This window comes from Sesamum indicum, linkage group LG3 (genome assembly GCF_026168435.1).
Source record: "Sesamum indicum cultivar Baizhima isolate 11 linkage group LG3, ASM2616843v1, whole genome shotgun sequence".
NCBI classification, from domain to species: domain Eukaryota; kingdom Viridiplantae; phylum Streptophyta; class Magnoliopsida; order Lamiales; family Pedaliaceae; genus Sesamum; species Sesamum indicum.
Genome location: NC_142659.1, coordinates 31,028,349 through 31,046,887, shown reverse-complemented (window position 1 = coordinate 31,046,887; position 18,539 = coordinate 31,028,349). Strand labels below are relative to the sequence as shown.

General features: G+C 36.5%; 4 protein-coding genes across 7 annotated transcripts; 3 read left to right on the top strand and 1 right to left on the bottom strand.

Moving 5' to 3' along the window:
* The first annotated feature begins 1,007 nt into the window (after nt 1-1,007).
* On the top strand, nt 1,008-5,242 carry LOC105159509 (beta-1,3-galactosyltransferase 7). Of its 2 annotated transcripts, none has more exons than XM_011076593.3 (11): nt 1,008-1,335; nt 1,436-1,535; nt 1,858-1,919; nt 2,003-2,211; nt 2,296-2,359; nt 2,802-2,874; nt 2,964-3,084; nt 3,179-3,266; nt 3,351-3,476; nt 4,069-4,178; nt 4,607-5,242. In XM_011076593.3, exons 1-11 carry the CDS (start codon nt 1,244-1,246, stop codon nt 4,753-4,755), a joined length of 1,194 nt encoding a protein of 397 aa, XP_011074895.2. In that variant the 5' UTR covers nt 1,008-1,243; the 3' UTR covers nt 4,756-5,242. The 2 variants fall into 2 exon arrangements, with proteins under 2 accessions (XP_011074895.2, XP_020548464.1); XM_020692805.2 differs by having other exon boundaries at nt 1,321-1,335; nt 1,865-1,919.
* Nucleotides 5,243-5,670: 428 nt separating this feature from the next.
* LOC105159507 (vacuolar protein sorting-associated protein 9A) lies at nt 5,671-9,656 on the top strand. 2 transcript variants are annotated; one of them, XM_011076590.3, is made up of 5 exons: nt 5,671-5,849; nt 6,408-6,555; nt 7,021-7,191; nt 8,165-8,344; nt 8,698-9,656. In XM_011076590.3, the coding sequence occupies exons 1-5, from the start codon at nt 5,740-5,742 to the stop codon at nt 9,466-9,468; spliced, it is 1,380 nt and encodes a 459-aa protein (XP_011074892.1). In that variant the 5' UTR covers nt 5,671-5,739; the 3' UTR covers nt 9,469-9,656. The 2 variants fall into 2 exon arrangements, with proteins under 2 accessions (XP_011074892.1, XP_011074894.1); XM_011076592.3 differs by having other exon boundaries at nt 5,695-5,849; nt 6,440-6,555.
* A 2,007-nt stretch (nt 9,657-11,663) lies between these two features.
* Nucleotides 11,664-14,540, top strand: LOC105159505 (uncharacterized). Its single transcript, XM_011076585.3, has 2 exons — nt 11,664-12,538; nt 14,405-14,540. Exon 1 carries the CDS (start codon nt 11,861-11,863, stop codon nt 12,509-12,511), a length of 651 nt encoding a protein of 216 aa, XP_011074887.1. The 5' UTR covers nt 11,664-11,860; the 3' UTR covers nt 12,512-12,538; nt 14,405-14,540.
* Nucleotides 13,311-18,446, bottom strand: LOC105159506 (histone acetyltransferase of the MYST family 1). 2 transcript variants are annotated; one of them, XM_011076586.3, is made up of 9 exons: nt 18,102-18,446; nt 17,552-17,640; nt 17,191-17,250; nt 16,739-16,948; nt 16,244-16,312; nt 15,366-15,527; nt 14,889-14,982; nt 14,518-14,660; nt 13,311-13,911 (listed from the first exon to the last, which is right to left on the bottom strand). In XM_011076586.3, the coding sequence occupies exons 1-9, from the start codon at nt 18,397-18,399 to the stop codon at nt 13,708-13,710; spliced, it is 1,329 nt and encodes a 442-aa protein (XP_011074888.1). In that variant the 5' UTR covers nt 18,400-18,446; the 3' UTR covers nt 13,311-13,707. The 2 variants fall into 2 exon arrangements, with proteins under 2 accessions (XP_011074888.1, XP_011074890.1); XM_011076588.3 differs by lacking the exon at nt 16,244-16,312.
* Nucleotides 18,447-18,539: the final 93 nt, after the last annotated feature.

Sequence of the window (18,539 nt, the reverse complement as noted above, 5' to 3'; positions counted from 1 at the left end):
GTTTTAAAAATACTAATAAAATAGATTGTTGTCAATTATATATACACATAATTTCTTTTGGGGGGTGATAATTGGTCGGTGTTGGTCCGAAGAATGTTCCGTGCTTTTCATTTTCAAGGTCCAAGTCAATGTACCACAAAGGCAGCTGACGGTGGGAACACCACCCCACCATCTCCTCTCATCTCATGTGCTCATATCGTTTCATATTTTGCAATTATCGATTAATCGGAGACTATAATTAGTGGTTAATTTGATTAATTTGAATTAACTGCACCTACATGTCCACATGGCTCTTATATTATTAGTTTATTTGCTAGAGTATAAAGTTCAATAATTTTATGTTGGACCAAACTTTATCATATTGATTTTTGAAATAATTTCATAAAATATTTACTATATATGTTAATTGTTGAAATTTTGGACCACATCTTGGCCTAACGTCATTAATATTTACGAATACTATCGATAGTTTATCATTAATATCTATTTTATAAAGTACAACTTAACTCCCGATATTTAAATTAAAATTCAGAATTCAAATTTCATTAAAATTACATGTATTAACTAATTTATTCTAGTAATTTTTGTGGATGCCTTCATATAAAATTGTGTTTTTACTTTTTTGGAAATTTCTAAAAGAAAAGTAAACATAAGGTAATCAAGAACGAAATGTAATTTTTGTAAAAATATAAATCAATAATAAAAAATAGCAATGTAGAATGATAGATAAAAGAACTGATTTTAAGAATTATTAAATAATATTTTATTTCAAACTTTGACAACAACATTATTATCATAATTATTATATTAAGATATATTCATAAGAATTTATTTTTTAAGTCATTGACAATTTAGAGTAATTTATTGCGATTGCATTGGTCCATTGGCCTCGAGGTCTCGTCCAAAGACATGGTGCCACGATAGCCAAGTTTTTGCCAAACATGCGAAATTATTTCCCCACTGTCCAAAGTCCAAAGTCCAAAGTCTAAACCCGCGTCCATAATCTTCGACAAAAATAAGAAATAATGATAAAAATTAGTTATATCTGATATTATTATTCCAAGATTTCCATCGACATTCTCAAAAATTTCCAGCCCCCATCAACGCCCATTCTTCTCACGTCTCTCCCACTAGTCTCATATGTTGAAGCTCGATTTTGAAGTTTGAATTCTGGGTTTTTGGTTTTACCTTTTTTCTTGAATCAGTACACTGTTGTAGAAAGAGAAGGGAAAGAGAAAAAGCGATGAAGAGTAAAGGCAATGGGAAGGTTTCTGCTAAGTGGATTCCCATTTTCTCCATTTGTTTCTTCTTTGTTGGCATGGTTTTCACCAACAAGTATGTTGTAGTTCAGCAATTTCGCTTTTCTTGATTGTTTTAGTATTGTGGGGGTATTGAGCTTTGAGGATTTTGGGATTGATTGATCTGGGCTTTACAGATACTGGGGTCCGTTGGAATCCAACAATCAGCTTATAACTCAGCAAAGACGGGACCAAGAGCTGCAGATCGTCTCCGAGGATTGCAGTACTAGGAAAAAGGTTTAATCTTTATGACTTGGATGTTGAAATTTGCAAGTTTAAGTTTTGAACTTGAAGTCTTAAAGATTTCAAATTCTTGGAGTTTTTTCTATCCTCTCACCAGAGTTAAAGCATTTCAAGCAATTTTATGTTGCACAAGCTGGTTCCTGTTCTTTTTATCTTTTACCTCATTACAGATCGTATAGAGCTTTTCGCCTCAAGGATTTTGTGGGTTTTAGTTTTATGTAAAGATTCAAACTTGGAAGGTTTTCTCTTTTTGCTGTTTATTGTTTTGATATGTGAAGGGATTGGTATATTCAGTCTTTAATTGGCTTTTCAATAGAAAGCAGGAGATCGGGACAATGATGTAATGAACGAGGTGTACAAAACCCATGAGGCAATCCAGTGAGCCCAGAATTCCCTAATCTTCATTTTGTCCAGCTGTTTCTCTTGTGCTCGTGGTAAATCTTATTGTGAGGTTGTTTCAGGTCATTGGACAAGTCAATTTCAATGCTCCAGATGGAATTGTCTGCGTCTAGGAATGCTCAGGAGCAGCAGAAAACTGATGGGTCGTCGACAACTTCTGAGGCAGATGGGGTTCCTCCAAGAAAGAAGGCATTCATGGTAATAGGTATAAATACTGCTTTCAGCAGTAGAAAGAGGCGTGATTCTGTCCGGGAGACCTGGATGCCTCAAGGTAATACCTTGTTGCAATCTCAATTGTAGCATATCTTGTTTTTACTTATGAGAATGTGACTGAAAAGTTGTGTGATTTGCTCAGGTGAACAGCTTCGGAAATTGGAGAAAGAGAAGGGGATTGTAGTGAGATTTATGATTGGGCACAGGTAAAGTATCCATACTAAATGCATTAATAAGCTCATTCATGCATCCATTGGCCTTGATATAAATATCTTTTCACATATGCCGTTGTAGAAGATTTTTAAAGTTTGTTGTCCTAGTTTTTCTTTTCATCTTAGCTTTTACTTTGACCTTACTGATGCAGTGGATGTAGGTGTAGCTACTACAGTATTTAACATCTTGTATTTTGAAGATGTGAACAATTTACTTCCTGAGTACTTGTAATTTCATGGCATTTCTTTTATAAATTTGAGGGTTTTCTGTGAAATCTTTTTGCTCTAGAAAGTTTTGGCCTGTATGGCGCTTTCATTTAAACTCTCAGACTCATTTCCTAAGCTTAACGCACTGCAGCTTCTGATAGTGGGACTTTGCTTTTATGCGTAAAACGAAATGAGCTAACCAGGTTGATCTATTTCTTAATTGATCTAGTGCAACATCAAACAGCATATTGGATAGAGCTCTTGACTCAGAAGAAGCTCAACATCAAGACTTTCTCAGGCTGGTAAAAAAGAGAATTCAGCTCAATACCCTGCTTTTGCCCTCTTAGAAAATCTGCCTGGGCTCTAAAATCTTAACCATCCAATATTACAGGAGCATGTTGAAGGATATCATGAACTGTCTGCAAAAACAAAGATTTTCTTTGCCACTGCCATTGCAAAGTGGGATGCTGATTTTTACGTCAAGGTTGATGACGATGTTCATGTTAATTTAGGTAAGACCCTTTTTACCTTCACTATACAACTGTCACAGGAAAAAGAAAACATTTCGCTATTGAACTACATTAATCAGTTATTTTTCTTCTAAAGGTACATTAGCTGCAACTCTTGCCCGTCATCGATCAAAACCACGAGTCTACATTGGTTGTATGAAGTCTGGTCCAGTTCTTTCCCAAAAGTAATCCTTGAAACTCAAGGACATTCTTTGCTTTTATGTTTCTTAATCTTATGTAGATAGTTAACAATCAGGTTTGTTGTCCAGAAATGTGAAGTACCATGAACCAGAGTACTGGAAATTTGGAGAAGAAGGAAATAAATATTTCCGGCATGCAACTGGACAGATTTATGCTATTTCAAAGGATTTAGCCACGTACATCTCCATTAACCAGTAAGGATTTCCTGCTTTTGGTCTAGAGATCACTCTTCTACCACTTTCTGTTGCCTTTGAGACTTGAGTTATACACTTCTATATCCTTAAGAGCTAATGGAGAATTAACAAATAGTCAAAGTACTACGTTTCTAAACTGGAGTGGAAAAGCTTATATACCCTGCCACCAGAAGAGGGAAGTACCTGGGTTTTATATCAAGCTGTCCTCAAAATTACCCTCTTTGAATGACATTCTTTTTTATACCATTTATTCTAAACTTAGTTTGTAACTAGCATCATTAGCGTCAATTGGCAGATGCTGCAAATTCAATAAGATGGCTTTGTACTCGTAAATATTTGATTCTTTTTGTGTAAACTTTGATGGGATGTCTGAGGGTGGATGTGTGGTAATTGATGATACCCATGAAATGCCAAAGTTTATAACAAAGCTAAAAAGCTTAAAATGTCTTATTTATGTATCCACAGAGCTGAAACCTTGAGTAATTTATCTGCTTATACAGGTTACACGATAAGTATGACGTTGTGTAGTCAAGCATTGATCTTTCCTTGAATGTATGTATTTATCTGGGATTATTGTGATTGGAATTTGTAGGCCCATACTGCACAAGTATGCCAATGAAGATGTGTCACTCGGTTCTTGGTTCATCGGTCTTGAGGTTGAACACATTGATGAGCGCAATATGTGTTGTGGTACTCCACCAGGTATGGTCTCATTGCTAGTCACGTGAGGATTTTATCCCAAAAGCTTAACCCCTGAAGAAAAATGCAAAGATCTGAAGCAGTATGTACTGCTACTTAGTATTTTCCATTAAAGTTCCCTTTTGGTTTTAAGATTTGACTTATTTGACAAGTGGCTCCAGCTGGAGCAGTTACACCACTTAAACAAACATTGCCTGGAGGAACGTTCACAATCCAGCAAGCAATTACTTGATTTCTGATCTGAAAGACTTCTGCAAAATTACCTCACTGTTCCAACAAACAGATCAAGTCCTCAAGACTATCTAATCGTTCATCAAGCATATATTTGAACACATTTCCTATGTTTCTGATATCAATATACATCTCCACCTCATGGTTTGCCTGCTGTTTAAACTTAATTTTCTGATAGTTACATGTTTGCTAATTTGCAGACTGCGAATGGAAGGCACAAGCAGGGAATGTATGCATCGCCTCGTTTGACTGGAGCTGCAGTGGAATCTGCAAATCAGTAGAAAAGATGAAATTTGTACATGACCAGTGTGGTGAAGGAGAAGAGGCTCTTTGGAATGCCTTATTGTAAAACTCCCTTACACGACAAAAAAGTTGAGCTAACAAAAACCGGGCTCTCCATTTCCAGCTGGCAGACAGCATGAGGCAGTTTGCGTGCAGCAGTTAACCCCAATGATGCCCCGGGCTATCAATGTTATAGAGCCTCAGCAATATTTGGAGCGTGCGGGAGCTATTAATTCTTTCTGATGGTTTTGTATAAAGGTATTCTGCGGGTTGTAGTATCACGAGTGTTGGATGCGTGCACGTATACATTGTGTAGCTATTCGCGATTTTGGAGCTAAATATTTGATTTGACAGTAGAAGAAGACAGCTGAGCAAGCTAGTCAGTGTCATTTTTGCAGTTGAATATCATTTGAAAGCTTACATCCAATCATTTATGCTTTTGTTGTATTGGATGAGCAGTCCATTGTTAGCTTGAGAACCTGCTTTCAGCGTTGGTTCCACTGTCAACTCTTTACTTGTATTAGTCTATATGAGAGTGCAACTCAATTATTTCATACTTGATCCATTGAGGGCTGAAACTGACAACGGTGGATGGCATTGCAGGGCCAATTCACTCTTATTCATCACTTATTACAAGAAATGGCAGCTTCTTAGTAATCCATCATGCCCTGAATAAGGTCTGATGACTTATCTTGGCTTAGGGTAGACACTGTACAGTATAATTTACATTTTATCCGATCGAATAAAAAATATTAATTTATCAGACCTATCAACTATTTATTCCATGCACTAAAATAAACTACCCACCAAAGTGTATGGATGGTGAAAGTAAAATGGTAATTTAATATATAATACATAAATTTATTTTGACAAAGGAAACCAACTTATCCGGACCTTTTGGATTGGGTCAAGCAAAGAAATTGGGCTATTTTGGATGGGCCGACCCAGACCACAATTTCTACGTTGCAACCTCTCTATTAGTTTCTCACTCATTCGTTGACTCCGAATCCGAACACAGTAAATCTCAGCCCGTCGGTCCGATCCACCACCGATGGACAACTCCGACGTGTTCGGCTCGTCCACGGCCCCGCTGACGTGGCACGACTTCCTCGAGCGGATGCGCCACCCCTCCGCCGCCGACTTCGTCAAAGCTATCAAAAGGTATTCCTGTATGTATGTACCAATTCGCATTTTATCTTTTCTTGAGTACTGAATTCAATGGCTAAAGGACCTTTTTTATTTTTTTCTTTTTGCATATGACGTGCATAGGATTAATCACAGATTATTGGAATTATTGTCGGTATTTAGCTGTCTATTGATGAACAGTATTATTGCCAAAAATGTCATTTGCTAGCTCATTATTCATCGATTATATGCAATATTTGACCTGTGAGATTTGTTCTATTGCGATTTTATGGTGAATGATGATTACGCAAAGACTGTATGCAAAGACTACTAATGAAAAGTATGCAAAAGCTATTAGGTGTACATTTTTTAAGTTTTAGCATCCTATGCAATTTTATTACAATAAAATAATTCAATATCTTAGTATTCTGCCTGGCGCTTGGAGAAATTTCATCTTGGAACGACTTGAAGCATTAATAAATCACCTTTCTTGGAACTATCACGCATTTATTCATAATATAGGAGTTATTTTCTTTCGGGTATATGCTTGTTCCATATTAAAATCCACTGTTATTTCTAATTTGGATTTTGCAGTTTTATTGTATCATTTTTGAACAATGCACCAGATGCAGAAAGGGACAGTGTGGCTGTGCAGGAGTTCCTTGGTAATATGGAAGCGGCATTCAGGGCCCACCCCCTTTGGGCTGGATCTTCAGAAGAGGAGTTGGAGAGTGCAGGTGAAGTAAGTGTTGTTCCTTCCTCAACACTACATCATGTATTAATTCGGTGAAGAAAACATTTGAAATGTCTGCTGTGTGACTTTCTTTTTTTTGGGTTCATGTACATTTGGCTAGCATGATCTAAGGTTAGGCTAATATAACCTTTTTTCTTTAGGTTCTCTGTTATTGAATTTGGCCCACCACCCCTTGAACTATCTGGCAGCTCAAACTGATATACACGAATTTGTAGTCAAAAGTAGCTGCCGTGAAAGTTCTAATGTATATGAAGAAAGTGTTAGTATTATCATTAGTATATTGCCAGTTTTCTGTTATTTGATCATGCCAACACCGTTGGTAATATCTTTTTACTCTATTCACAATTGATGCATGTTGAAAAGATAGCTATAACTTGCTAAGACATTTTTGTATAATTGCAAAAATATTTCTTTTTTGCTTTATTAAACTCTTTGTTTCTATGCACATTACAGGGACTGGAGAAATATGTCATGACAAAATTGTTTACTCGTGTATTTGCTTCCATTCCTGAAGATGTCAAAGCTGACGAGCAGCTTTATGAAAAGATGGCTTTGATCCAACAATTTGTAAGGCCTGAGAATTTGGATATCAAGCCAACCTTCCAAAATGAAACCTCATGGTTGGTGAGTACAGAAATGCATCTGAAATCATTTTCCCCACTGCATCAAATGCTTCAGCAATTGCACTCCATGTGAAGAAAGCAGTGTGTGGTTGCTGCTAATAGGTCCCACTACTCTTCGTAATATTTCTAATCTTGTGTGCATGATGCGTAATTAATTATCTTCAGTTACATAAATTGACTCTGAGAGGATGTCTTTCAGAAGCTATTGGGGTTTATGGTTGCTAGTGGAAAACTAAGCTTGCTCTCCTATTTATATTGAAATGAAAATGTAATTAGATGGATGATGTAGAGTCTAATTGATGGCTTCTTCAAGGAAATTCTGACCAGTTGAATTTGTGAAAGCTATCACTCAATCATGAGATGATAAATCAAGTAAATATTCTACATGGATAAGTCGATTTTACATTTAGTCCCTCTTCAGAAGGCTGAGGACACAATTGTTTTCCCTTGAAAGCTGAAAGCTGATAGACTGAAGACAGTTTTAAACTCTTACCTCTGTTTACCACTCTAGTTTGATAAAGTATGTTGTTTGTTAGCTAATTTGTGGCTTTAATCTATTGACTTTAAAAGTTTACACTAAAATTATTCAGTCAGCTTAATGACATGATTCAGTCCTCTCCGCATATAACTTGTGAGGTTTATTTAGTTTGTCGATGAATATATCAATGCAGCTTCCAGATTCCAAGTTGTTAGATGATGTATGAACAGTACAACAGTATTTTCATTGAAAAAATGTGTGACATGTTCTTTCAATACTCCCGTAAAAGTAACTCTTGTGAAGGTTTTAATAGTTTAAGCATTTGAGATCAAAGTCATGTATGATTGGAGACAGGAGAAGTGCATGCATCTCTCCAATTTTCACTAAGAGATATATCTAAATGTATCTAATCTTGAAGTATGTCTGGAAATGATAAACTTTTTCTCCACTAGTTCTTCAGCATGAAGTCTCAGTTCTTGATTTTCTGTTATGGCAGCTTGCCCAGAAGGAGCTGCAAAAGATTAACATGTACAAGGCGCCGAGAGATAAACTTGTCTGCATTCTTAATTGTTGCAAAGTTATTAATAACCTTTTGCTCAACGCATCGCTTGCGGCAAATGAAGATCATCCTGGAGCTGATGAATTTCTACCGGTTCTCATTTATGTCACCATAAAGGTAATTCTGCTTGGCCATGTACTTGATGACGAATAGCTCTAGAAGGGTGTTATTATTGTTAAATTTTTCTGTAGTCATCTGGTTTTCTTATGTTTCTAAAATACTAATGTTTACCTGTAATGGTGACACATTATGGAGAAACATAACATTGTCCAAGTTCTGCTTAAACCAAATATCCATATTCATTGGGCAAGCCATTTGCATCACTGAACTGTTCTCTCAATATCCTGTATTGCTTATTGTTAACATGGTGCTATCAATAGTGATCTTGTTCACCTTTTTCTGTTTTTCCCCCACCTCTCTCATTAACAACCAACGTTCAAAAATGGAATTTCTTGTGATATCTTTAACAGGCAAACCCACCTCAATTGCATTCAAACCTGTCATATATACAAAGGTTCAGACGACAAACTCGATTGGTCGCAGAAGCAGCTTACTTCTTCACAAACATGCTCTCTGTAGAATCTTTCATATCCAATATCGATGCAAAAGCCCTTTCGATGGATGAAGTGGAATTTGAGAGGAATATGGAATCTGCTCAAGCGCTTCTTTCTGGCCTCTCTCAGAGCACGGATAACTCGTACAGTCAAATGGATCAACATTTAGGACATGTTCCCAGCGCGGAGCCTGTGGAGGCAAAATCAGCTCCGAATTCCAGGAAGCAGCAGCGTGCAGCAACACGTCCTCAGTCTCCCCTTGAATCATCCCAACCTAAATCCAGGAACGAGGGATTTGATGGGAAAGATCATTTATCGCTAGACAAACCTCCGTCAATCTCAGACCTTGAAAACAAAGGTGCAGCTGAGCTGTTGAAGGAAGAAGAAGTGAACCAGCTTTTTCGGGATTTCCCTTATTTGTATTCCCAGGCTGGTGATCTGACGGTCGGCGACGTAGAAGATCTGCTAAGCAACTATAAGCAACTCGTGTTCAGGTATGTTTGCCTTGCAAAAGGTATGGGTGTGAGTCCTCCATCTCTTTCATCATCTAATACTCACAACGAGCAAACCCAAGTTGCAATTGATTCAGAAGAGATTAAAGAAACTGATCCAAATGACGAAACGAGAAAGGACATTTCTTCTACTGATGCTGATAAATCAATCGAAGGATTGCTTTTGGGGTTGTAAACTACCAAATTAAGGGCACCTGACAAAGCAGCAGTTGGAGGAGGACAATCACCAAATGTAAAGAAGAGTCATTCTTCTGTTCTGTTTATATTTCTGTTTTTCTAATTCTGTTCTTTTTCTTCAAAGAGTATGATAAACAGCTTAAAATTTGTGAAATTTATGGAGAAAGTTCAGGTAAATTATGAGGATGATGAAAGTGTAGCCTAGTATAATACTCTTCATTTTTACTTCACATCAAATGTCGTTGCAATTAGAGAGAGAGAGAGATTTTGTTGATGTTCCATGATTTTGATCAATAATACATAGGGATCTGCAGAAGTGAAAACGTTAGACAAGACATCCTGCAAACACAAGAAACTAGTACTTATATTACAAATGGGACAGCTTTATTTCATCTGCTTGGCCTCTCCACAGGCGGACAACCCAGTGACCAGATATTGTCTTTTTTGGTTTCTTTAGCCTTTGATAATAATTGTGATGTGTTATGTATGGGAATAGTGGGGGTGTGTTAAAATTACTGTTAGTGTAATTTAAAACTGAGGCATGCATGCACATTGCAGTGTTACTTTCTACATGTGCCCTTCACAAAATCAAATGTTGTCTCTCATCTCATGCCTACAAAAATCAAATCAACTTTTTCTTGGGTCATTTTCTATTTTCATTAATTTGAACTAATTCTACTTTTCTTTGTGTTGTATTTTATATTATCAAACGACAAGTGAGTTAATTATTCTAATATTCCTCCAAGTTCTGAAGAAATTTCCAGGTAAATTGGTAGTAGTTAGGGTAGGAAACAGAGCCACGTGTACTTTATCACGTGTCCTCCACATGCTGCCAAATGTGATGTCGGCTGCGTGTGCACCGTCATCCATGTGGCCGATCCCACTCTACAATTCACCTCTTCCGGATTTCTTTTTTTTCTTCCCCGAATTAAATTTAGAAAAATAATAACAAATGTCTTTAACATTACATAAAGTTGTTTTATTTGGTCAGCAGACAGATGGAATCAAACAATTAATTATTTTTCACAAGGTCCCATGAGTTGAAATGCGGATACAATTGCCTAACTTAAACATTACTCCAATTTAGGGATATAAATCACTAATATATAGATATTTTTTTTATAAATGTAAGTTTTATTAATAAAATAAAATCGTACAATACCACAGTGCTCAATTAGTGGTTTCTCCCTCGACAAGTCAGGAATATGCTATAATCTATATAACGCACATGAACTAACAGAACGAGATAAATCAACACTAATAATCCTCTGTTTAATATCCACAAATCTTGCAAGTTATTAAGCCAATTGCTACCAACTTTATAGCTACATATACATGATGAATGGCAACACATCCACTTCATACTGTTTCACCACAATTTTTCGGAAAAATTATTATGAAGATACACTATAGACATTCACACTCCTGACTTGTGATTACTTACGCAAATTATTTATATTTTTTGAAAAATTATACGTACCTATAAAAAATTAATATAATTTACATAATTTTTATTTTTTTGAAAAATTACCAATACCTTCATAAATATAAATATTATTGTACAAAATACACCTACTTTTTTGTTGTCATAGGTGGTCTATGTAATTACACCAAGGACATAATAATATCTATAAATATATTATAAATTAACAGTTTAAATTTAGTTACCCTATAACTATTTACACTTATGAATAATTGTGATGATTATTTAGAATTTGAAAATTCTTAAAGATGATGACAAAACGTTTAAGTTATAGAGTGTTGGGGATGGTTTTCATAATTAATAAATGGAAATTTGGACAGTAGGATTGGTATATTAATTATTAATATTTTGGAGTTCAGCGTTTGTAGTTACAGCTTATGATGTCTTCCTACTTTTAATGCACAACAAATTTCACTTCGAGACCTGTGAGGCTGTGACTCTGACTCTTTCTAATCTAATCAAACATTAATTATGTATGTTTCCTGTTACTAACTTACTATATATATATATATATATATATGCGTAGCTGTGCCTATGTGTATTTGGAAAATTTTAATTCAAATCACATTTAATTGTTTAATTATATAATAAAATATAATATATTTGTGATTTAATATATAATTTTTAAAAAATAATTAAACTATACTAGTATAGTTTATTATGTAATTAATTTGATTTCATTAGATAGTAAAAGTTATACATGTGTCTCATGTATGAAAATATATACATTACCACATCTCTCTCTTTCTCTCTCTCCACTCTACTCGACAGCTTACAGCTTCGTCGTCTCCTTCCCCTTCTTCAAACACACGTTCTCACTCTTCACACAGAAACAACACACATAAGTATCTGTAGTAAAACCAATAACACATACAAATTACACACATAGAAGAGTAGAAAAAACAAAATGGGCAACGGATTTGATCATCAGAGCATTCACAAGCACCACCATTTCCACCAGAAAACCATTTTCTTGCCATTGTTCTGCCGATTATCTATCAAAGATATAAAACTAAACTACCACCGCAAAAGTCCCATCTCCACCGACGACGACGAACCCTCTTCCCCTAAAGTCAGTTGCATGGGCCAAGTCAAGAGAAGCAACCGTGTCATCGGCTTCCCAACCACCAACGCCGTCACAACCCACACCCACAGATACTCCAGGCTGAAAAAACTGTTTTCTAGCAAAACCCTTTTGCCCCCGACCACCACCTCCATGCCCACAACCACCCAGGGAGGCACCGTCTCGGGAGGTGGCAGAAGCGGAAGCAAGAGTTGCAGAAATATCAGAGAGATGACACTGGCACAGACACAGAAGAATTCAAGAAGATTAAATTTGAAGAACGACGGTGATAAATGTGATCAAGATTGTGTTGGGTTGGTGAATGTTGGTGAGCTTGATCCACCGTTGCCGGTGGTGAAGAGGGTGGCGGCGTCTGGGGTTGACCGGGATGAGGTGAATCTTTGGAAGAGAAGGTCTAAAGGGGCGGCGCTGAAAAGCTTGCAGATTGAACAGATTCATTTGCGGAAGAGCAGCTCTCAACCACCAACAGTATGACATCCATATGGGAAAAGTTAGATTGAGGTAATAGATCCAATCTATAGTTAATTTGTAAATGAACTCACAGTAGATTTATTTTCCTTTTTCTTGATTTTTACCCGACCATTTTGACAGTTAGTGATGGTCAAGATTTTGTGTTTCTCCTCAAATTCGAAATCAAGGGTTATGCTTATCCCATGTTTTGAAGGATATTATGGATGATCTCTTGTCTTTTTCCATCTTTTATAGTATTTTAGAATAGTGTTAAAATGTATAAGCTTTATGAGAGAAGAGAAAAGACAATAGTAATAATACATCAAGAATTCACGCCCCCCATGACGAATGAGTTGGATGGACTCCATCATTATCAGTTTTTTGAATATAAAAGTGGTACTAGCTACCTCATTCAGACGTCTCTAAGCAAATTAGGTGTATTATATTTATAACATAATAAATTTAAACTCAATATGACTTAAAATTTAATTTTAAATAGAAGAATAATTAGTCTTCTAATAATTTCGACATGCACGAATTACATGGTAAACCTAAATTTATATGTCCATTAGCTGTGTTTAGATTTGAATAATCGGGCCAAAATTACCATGTACCATTGTGCATTTTATATGGAAAAGGATTAGCGGCAGACATGTCTATATATCAACGTCAAGTCCTCGAACAAATGAAAACGAGTGCCATATTTTGGTATCATGATTTGGTCAAAAACCACTTTTTGCATCTTCTAATCCATCATCATTGTCCAGTGTCATGCGTTCACGCGACACTTAAACCCTGTTTTATTGTGTCAAGAGCTGTAATATAAAATATACATCAGCAATCTGGGCCTCGTCTCTCCCTTCAAGAATTGGGATGAGGCCCCCGCTTCCTAATCTTCGAATTATATTTATGCCAAGTCCACTACACACGTCCTTTTATAGGGTTCCCTCCTCAAGCTTACAATTTTCCACTGAAGAAAAGGATTAACTCCAGTTCGGTATACAACAAAAGTACACTCCCATGTATTGCTAGGTTATAAAGCTTTTACACTCTGATTATATTATGTTTTCTAGAATAGTATGTTAGACAACGGTCAGACCTGAGGCTACCACCAGAATTGCAAGGTTGCTGTTGAATGTTCTATGTACATATCCATGAACTTCAAGGACCACAATATCGGTGGTAGTGGAGAAGGAAGTGAAACTCACCGAACTAAAAGATCAGCTCTGCTCTTTATAAGGAGTCCATATTAATTTACTGACATCGACTTCAAGGCCACCACGGCCTGCGGCTTTAAGATGACGATCCAGGACCTTAGGATCCGCACATATGACATGCTGCCCCTTCCGATATTGAATCAACTCTAAACTCTGAAGGGTGGACAAAATATCCTCTGCCTTGATGGCTGTCATGTCACTAAGCTCCTGCAGAAAGAAATTAAACACGGAAAACAAGATGGTAAAAAAACAAAAGTATGGGAGAAAGAGCACCAAGAAAGATGATATAAGCACTTGAACATGCTCAACCTAACTGAGATGCTATTACTTCCAGAGTTGAAACCAAAGTTGGCATGAAAACCAAGCAGCACACATATATTAAAGCATGTCTATTAGCACTTCGAAGCATGCATAAGAATATTTACTTCAGAAGAGAAATAGAGTCATCACTTAAGAAAGGAACCACACTACATTTGAAAAGCTACAAACCCTGGGCACTTATTGCCAACTATGATGCAACAATGATTATAATTACTTGAATAATATGTATCCGAAAAACTTTTCAGTATCTCTTGTTTCCTTACTATTGTTCTATCAATGCTTGTTTTACAAGTTTCTCGATGCCACATCATCTGATATTGGAGATTAGGGTTTCATGAAATGTTGACTGATTGTTCACTATATTTTTGTTTACATGCAGATCTTCGATAGATAAAACTGCTGCTTGAAATGTGAAAGAGGCATGCGAAAACGTAAACAATATGAATGTACACTCCCAGCTCTAGCATTTGAAACTAACTGTTAAATGAGGACCTTGATAGAGATGTTGCCCTTGTGCTTTTTCAGTATGTCCAGAAGAACCCGTGTCCAGTATCCTCGGTAGCTCAAGAGACCCAGATCTGAGAGGGGTCGTTCTGGTGTTCCAACTTTACCTTCCTTCTTTGAAAGCTCATATGCTGCATGGATGGTAAGAAATGAGCAACATCGTCCAACCACCCCCACCCAAAAGAAAGTAAAACAGAAGAAAAATCATGTCAGAGAATGTTGTAAGGCAGGGCAAGGTTCATCAGTTGTAGCGACAGTACTATATAATAATTGTGTATTTGTGTTCAATGTATTTATTCCAACTAGAACCTATGGCATGCAAAGGACTGAAGGGAGGACGATATAAGTGAAGAGCTTACAGAAAGCGATTAGGAATTTTCCATAGCCTTTTCTCTGATAAGGAGGCAGAGTAAGAATGCAAGCTAAATTGTAGGACTCCTCTGAATGCTTCTCCTGCATATTAATTCAAGGAAAAGGATCAGTACCCTTAAAGTCAGAAATGTCAGAAGCTCTGGTTCACCCTAGTGAAGTTAGACCAAGTGAACAAGTTTGAGTGACAACAAGATCAAGCTTGTATATAAGTAAACATAAGTGGCATGTGCTAATGCACCAAAATAACTTGGGATAAGAGCAACTCAAAGTTCTCACACAAAGAAATGTTTGAAAAATACGTAGTTCAGAAAGCAAAATAAGAGGGAATGATGGCCTCAAGCGAAAACACGTGATAACACGGTTGAATGAACTGTGTGCTCAAAAAATATAAATTTTTCCAGAGTTAGGAATGTAAATAGCAATAGGCAGTAAAAGATCTGATCAACCGTAAATGATAAAATTACCTTGGAGAAGTAGCCGACCATGTGGCATCCTCGATCATCACATTCACACAGCACATAGAATAGAAAGAGATCGACATCATAGTACAAGGTCTTGTGATCAAGAAACAATTTAGCTAGGTAGCAAAGATTTTGCCCATAAACCTTGTTCTTTTTACCATCAACCTGTTCTCATGCATCTCAAAGTTAGTTAACACTTCTTCATGGCAACAGTTGTCAGAAATGTTGGAGCAAGATGCACGGCACCAGCAAATCAAATGAAGTCGCAAAGAATAAAGTGTTAGAGTATCAATGCAAGACATCAGCACATGCCAAGTACTAAAATATGATGAAAATTGTCTTGTATACTCAATTACAATGAGCCAAAGGTCTAAGTACAAATAAATTGAGGAATCAATCAAAGCACAATTCTGGCAATGATCAAGAAAGACAATATCACACCCAGGAAATATCTGGCAGCATAAGAACCAAAAAAGTACTCCCTCCTTTCAAACTAAACAGCCAGAAACGGACTTGAACTAGGAGAGAATTGGTGAGACTCTCATTGCGCAGAAATTATGTAGATGGATTTTGAATAATATAAATAGGGATATGGAAAGTGGCTATAGATGTAGATCACGTAAGATAAAAATGAATATTTTTTGCATAGGTCAAATTCAAAAACTACAAAAATATTTATTGAAAGTGGCTTATGGTATTGTCAGTAGCAGATATAGAAATAAAGTATTCATATAGAAATAGAAGTATAGCAATAAACTGCAGCACTGACATACATGAAATTGATGAAAAGACTTGTGTTTGAAGGCATTCAATTTTTCTAAAAACGAGCTCTTTCCCAAAATTATTGAGTTAAGCAAAATCAAGTGAATGTAAAATTTTACCTCAAACATTGACAAAGTTCCATTTCTATATATCTCATCACCAGGAGGATGCTTGAGATCGCATTTCCTCTACAAATAAAAGAGTAAATACTTTAAACAACTAGCATTGTAGCCAAACTCAGGAGGATGCTTGAGATCGCATTTCCTCTACAAATAAAAGAGTAAATACTTTAAACAACTAGCATTGTAGCCAAACTTCAAGTTAAACAAAGATGACAAAGCACATACAGCTATGCAGTGTCAATAGAAAGATAGCAAAATGCAGAAACAGAAGTGAACTCATCTAACAAGATGGATTCCAATGCAATAAACTGATCTTGCAGTGGTGTTCACAAATGCAACTGACCAAGTTTCATACAGAACACTTCAGTTCCATCAAAAGTCAGTCAACCATGTAAAAGAAGGGATGACAGGAAGATTTTTAAAATTATATAAAAAAAAATTAAAGAAAAAAAGAAAGAAAGAAAGAAAAAGAAGAAGAAGAAGAAAGCTCACCATATGTCTCTGAAGTTGTTCTTTGCGCTTCATGAAATTCAGGCAAAATTCACAAAAGAACAGCTTGGTACAGTCATTGTATTCTGGAGGGAAAGGGGAGAAGTACCAAGTCTCAATCTCATATCTTCCAAGTTCTATTGTGGCAATATTTTTTACTTTTGTAAATTCTTCATGTTCACGCAAGCTAGCAGCATCAAGCTCCTCATGGCCCTGTACAAGTTCCACAACTCCTCTTAGTCATTCAAATGAAAATTTGACGAATCACTGCAAGAGAATATATAGTCACCCCATTACCAAGATTTTATCTATAAGACCCTATATGTTATCTGGAGAACATGTCTTCATAATCAGCGGTTAACAATAAAGTTGGTAGTTATAGGATTTATAATGAGAACACACAGACAAATTGTAACATTTTTGTTGATTAACATAATAAAATCAACTAGGAGTACCTCCACATGTGTCTCATCAATTTTACGCTTTTGATGCCGTGTCATTTTCAAGCTTGTTACCTGAAATTTTCAAATGTCAGCATATGCCATATGGAGAACAAGGAATAGACACACATATTCAAGTAGAAAACGGAACTCTTGAGTAGTGTAGAGCTGTAGCTGAATAAAATATGAGTTGCTAATTTGACATGGAAAACCAGTAAACTAAAAGTTCCCAAGAGAAGATAGTGCAAACAAAAAGTACATGTACGACCCAAGATATGTAGTTACACTTCCACCTAGAATTCACTTTCCAATTTGGAAAACCATAATAGAAACTAACGAAAAAAGCCACAAAACAAAGAAATGAACAGGAAGTTACCTTGTCCTCAACCTTTTCATCCACATCAGTTTCTACAGAGTTGAGATCAAGTTGCTCAAGTTTTACCCATTCATCAAGTCTACGGTTAACTGTACTTGAACATAAAATATAAATAGTTAGGTAGTAAAAGTGTCACAGACAGCACCCTTCACCCAAACTCAAGCAACAAGCAAAGCATTCCAATTTTGCTCATAGGAAATTTCTGGAAGTAATTCATGAGAAATAATAAGGTACACAAAGGACAGACCAACAGCTCAATTCATCAATGCAGCGGTTAATATTTAAGGTTTAGAATTGTAGCGAGATATCCTTGTATTCAGAATTGAATACATTTTCATCAAGCCAATTGCCGCAGTCCCATATACATATGGATAAAGACCACAGCAATAAAAGACTTTTTGATGCATAACAAGAAGCTAACAGACTACGAAATGCCAACCAATACTATTGACTAATTTGTTTTATTAAATCCACATGGTATCAAGCAAACCCCAATCCTAACCCTAAATTTACAATAAACAAATAAAAAGGAATTAAACACTTTTCTCACATTCAGTGTAGTGCACGTAGTACTCATAATCGTTAGCTCCACCGGAAGGAAGCTTCCGGCGCTCGATAACTTTAACAGGATGGTATTTTCCGTCTCGCCACCGGCAATTGACACGAGTACCGACCTCCAAGGGCAGACTCGTCATTTTCCGCTTCCGAGAAGGGTCCGTCTCCGGCTGAGCTCCGTTGGACTGAGACGCCGGAGGTAAAGCAACCCCTTCGGTAGCGATCGTCTTGCCGGCGGCTGCTGCATGGCCGTTCGCGGCGACGGCGATTGCTCCGTTCTCAATTGAGACCATTTTCTCGGTGCCCAAAAGAATTGCCAGGTGGAATTGATGTAATATTATATTCATTACTATTTGAGTCATCCGTTATTCTTTTTATTTGCATAGAACTCCATTGAGGTTTCTGTATATTAAAAATCTCCCCCAACCTTTTT

What these genes read in the sequence shown, in the direction of transcription:
- LOC105159509 (XM_011076593.3), top strand. Translation starts at nt 1,244, where the DNA reads ATGAAGAGTAAAGGCAATGGGAAGGTTTCTGCTAAGTGGATTCCCATT. An exon ending in AGATTTATGATTGGGCACAG is followed by an intron (nt 2,360 to 2,801) that starts GTAAAGTATCCA and finishes TAATTGATCTAG; the next exon opens with TGCAACATCAAACAGCATAT. An exon ending in CGATGTTCATGTTAATTTAG is followed by an intron (nt 3,085 to 3,178) that starts GTAAGACCCTTT and finishes TTTCTTCTAAAG; the next exon opens with GTACATTAGCTGCAACTCTT.
- LOC105159507 (XM_011076590.3), top strand. Translation starts at nt 5,740, where the DNA reads ATGGACAACTCCGACGTGTTCGGCTCGTCCACGGCCCCGCTGACGTGG. An exon ending in AAAATGAAACCTCATGGTTG is followed by an intron (nt 7,192 to 8,164) that starts GTGAGTACAGAA and finishes CTGTTATGGCAG; the next exon opens with CTTGCCCAGAAGGAGCTGCA. An exon ending in TCATTTATGTCACCATAAAG is followed by an intron (nt 8,345 to 8,697) that starts GTAATTCTGCTT and finishes TATCTTTAACAG; the next exon opens with GCAAACCCACCTCAATTGCA.
- LOC105159505 (XM_011076585.3), top strand. Translation starts at nt 11,861, where the DNA reads ATGGGCAACGGATTTGATCATCAGAGCATTCACAAGCACCACCATTTC.
- LOC105159506 (XM_011076586.3), bottom strand. Translation starts at nt 18,399, where the DNA reads ATGGTCTCAATTGAGAACGGAGCAATCGCCGTCGCCGCGAACGGCCAT. An exon ending in ATGAAAAGGTTGAGGACAAG is followed by an intron (nt 17,251 to 17,551) that starts GTAACTTCCTGT and finishes TGAAAATTTCAG; the next exon opens with GTAACAAGCTTGAAAATGAC. An exon ending in AAAATTCCTAATCGCTTTCT is followed by an intron (nt 14,661 to 14,888) that starts GTAAGCTCTTCA and finishes CCATCCATGCAG; the next exon opens with CATATGAGCTTTCAAAGAAG.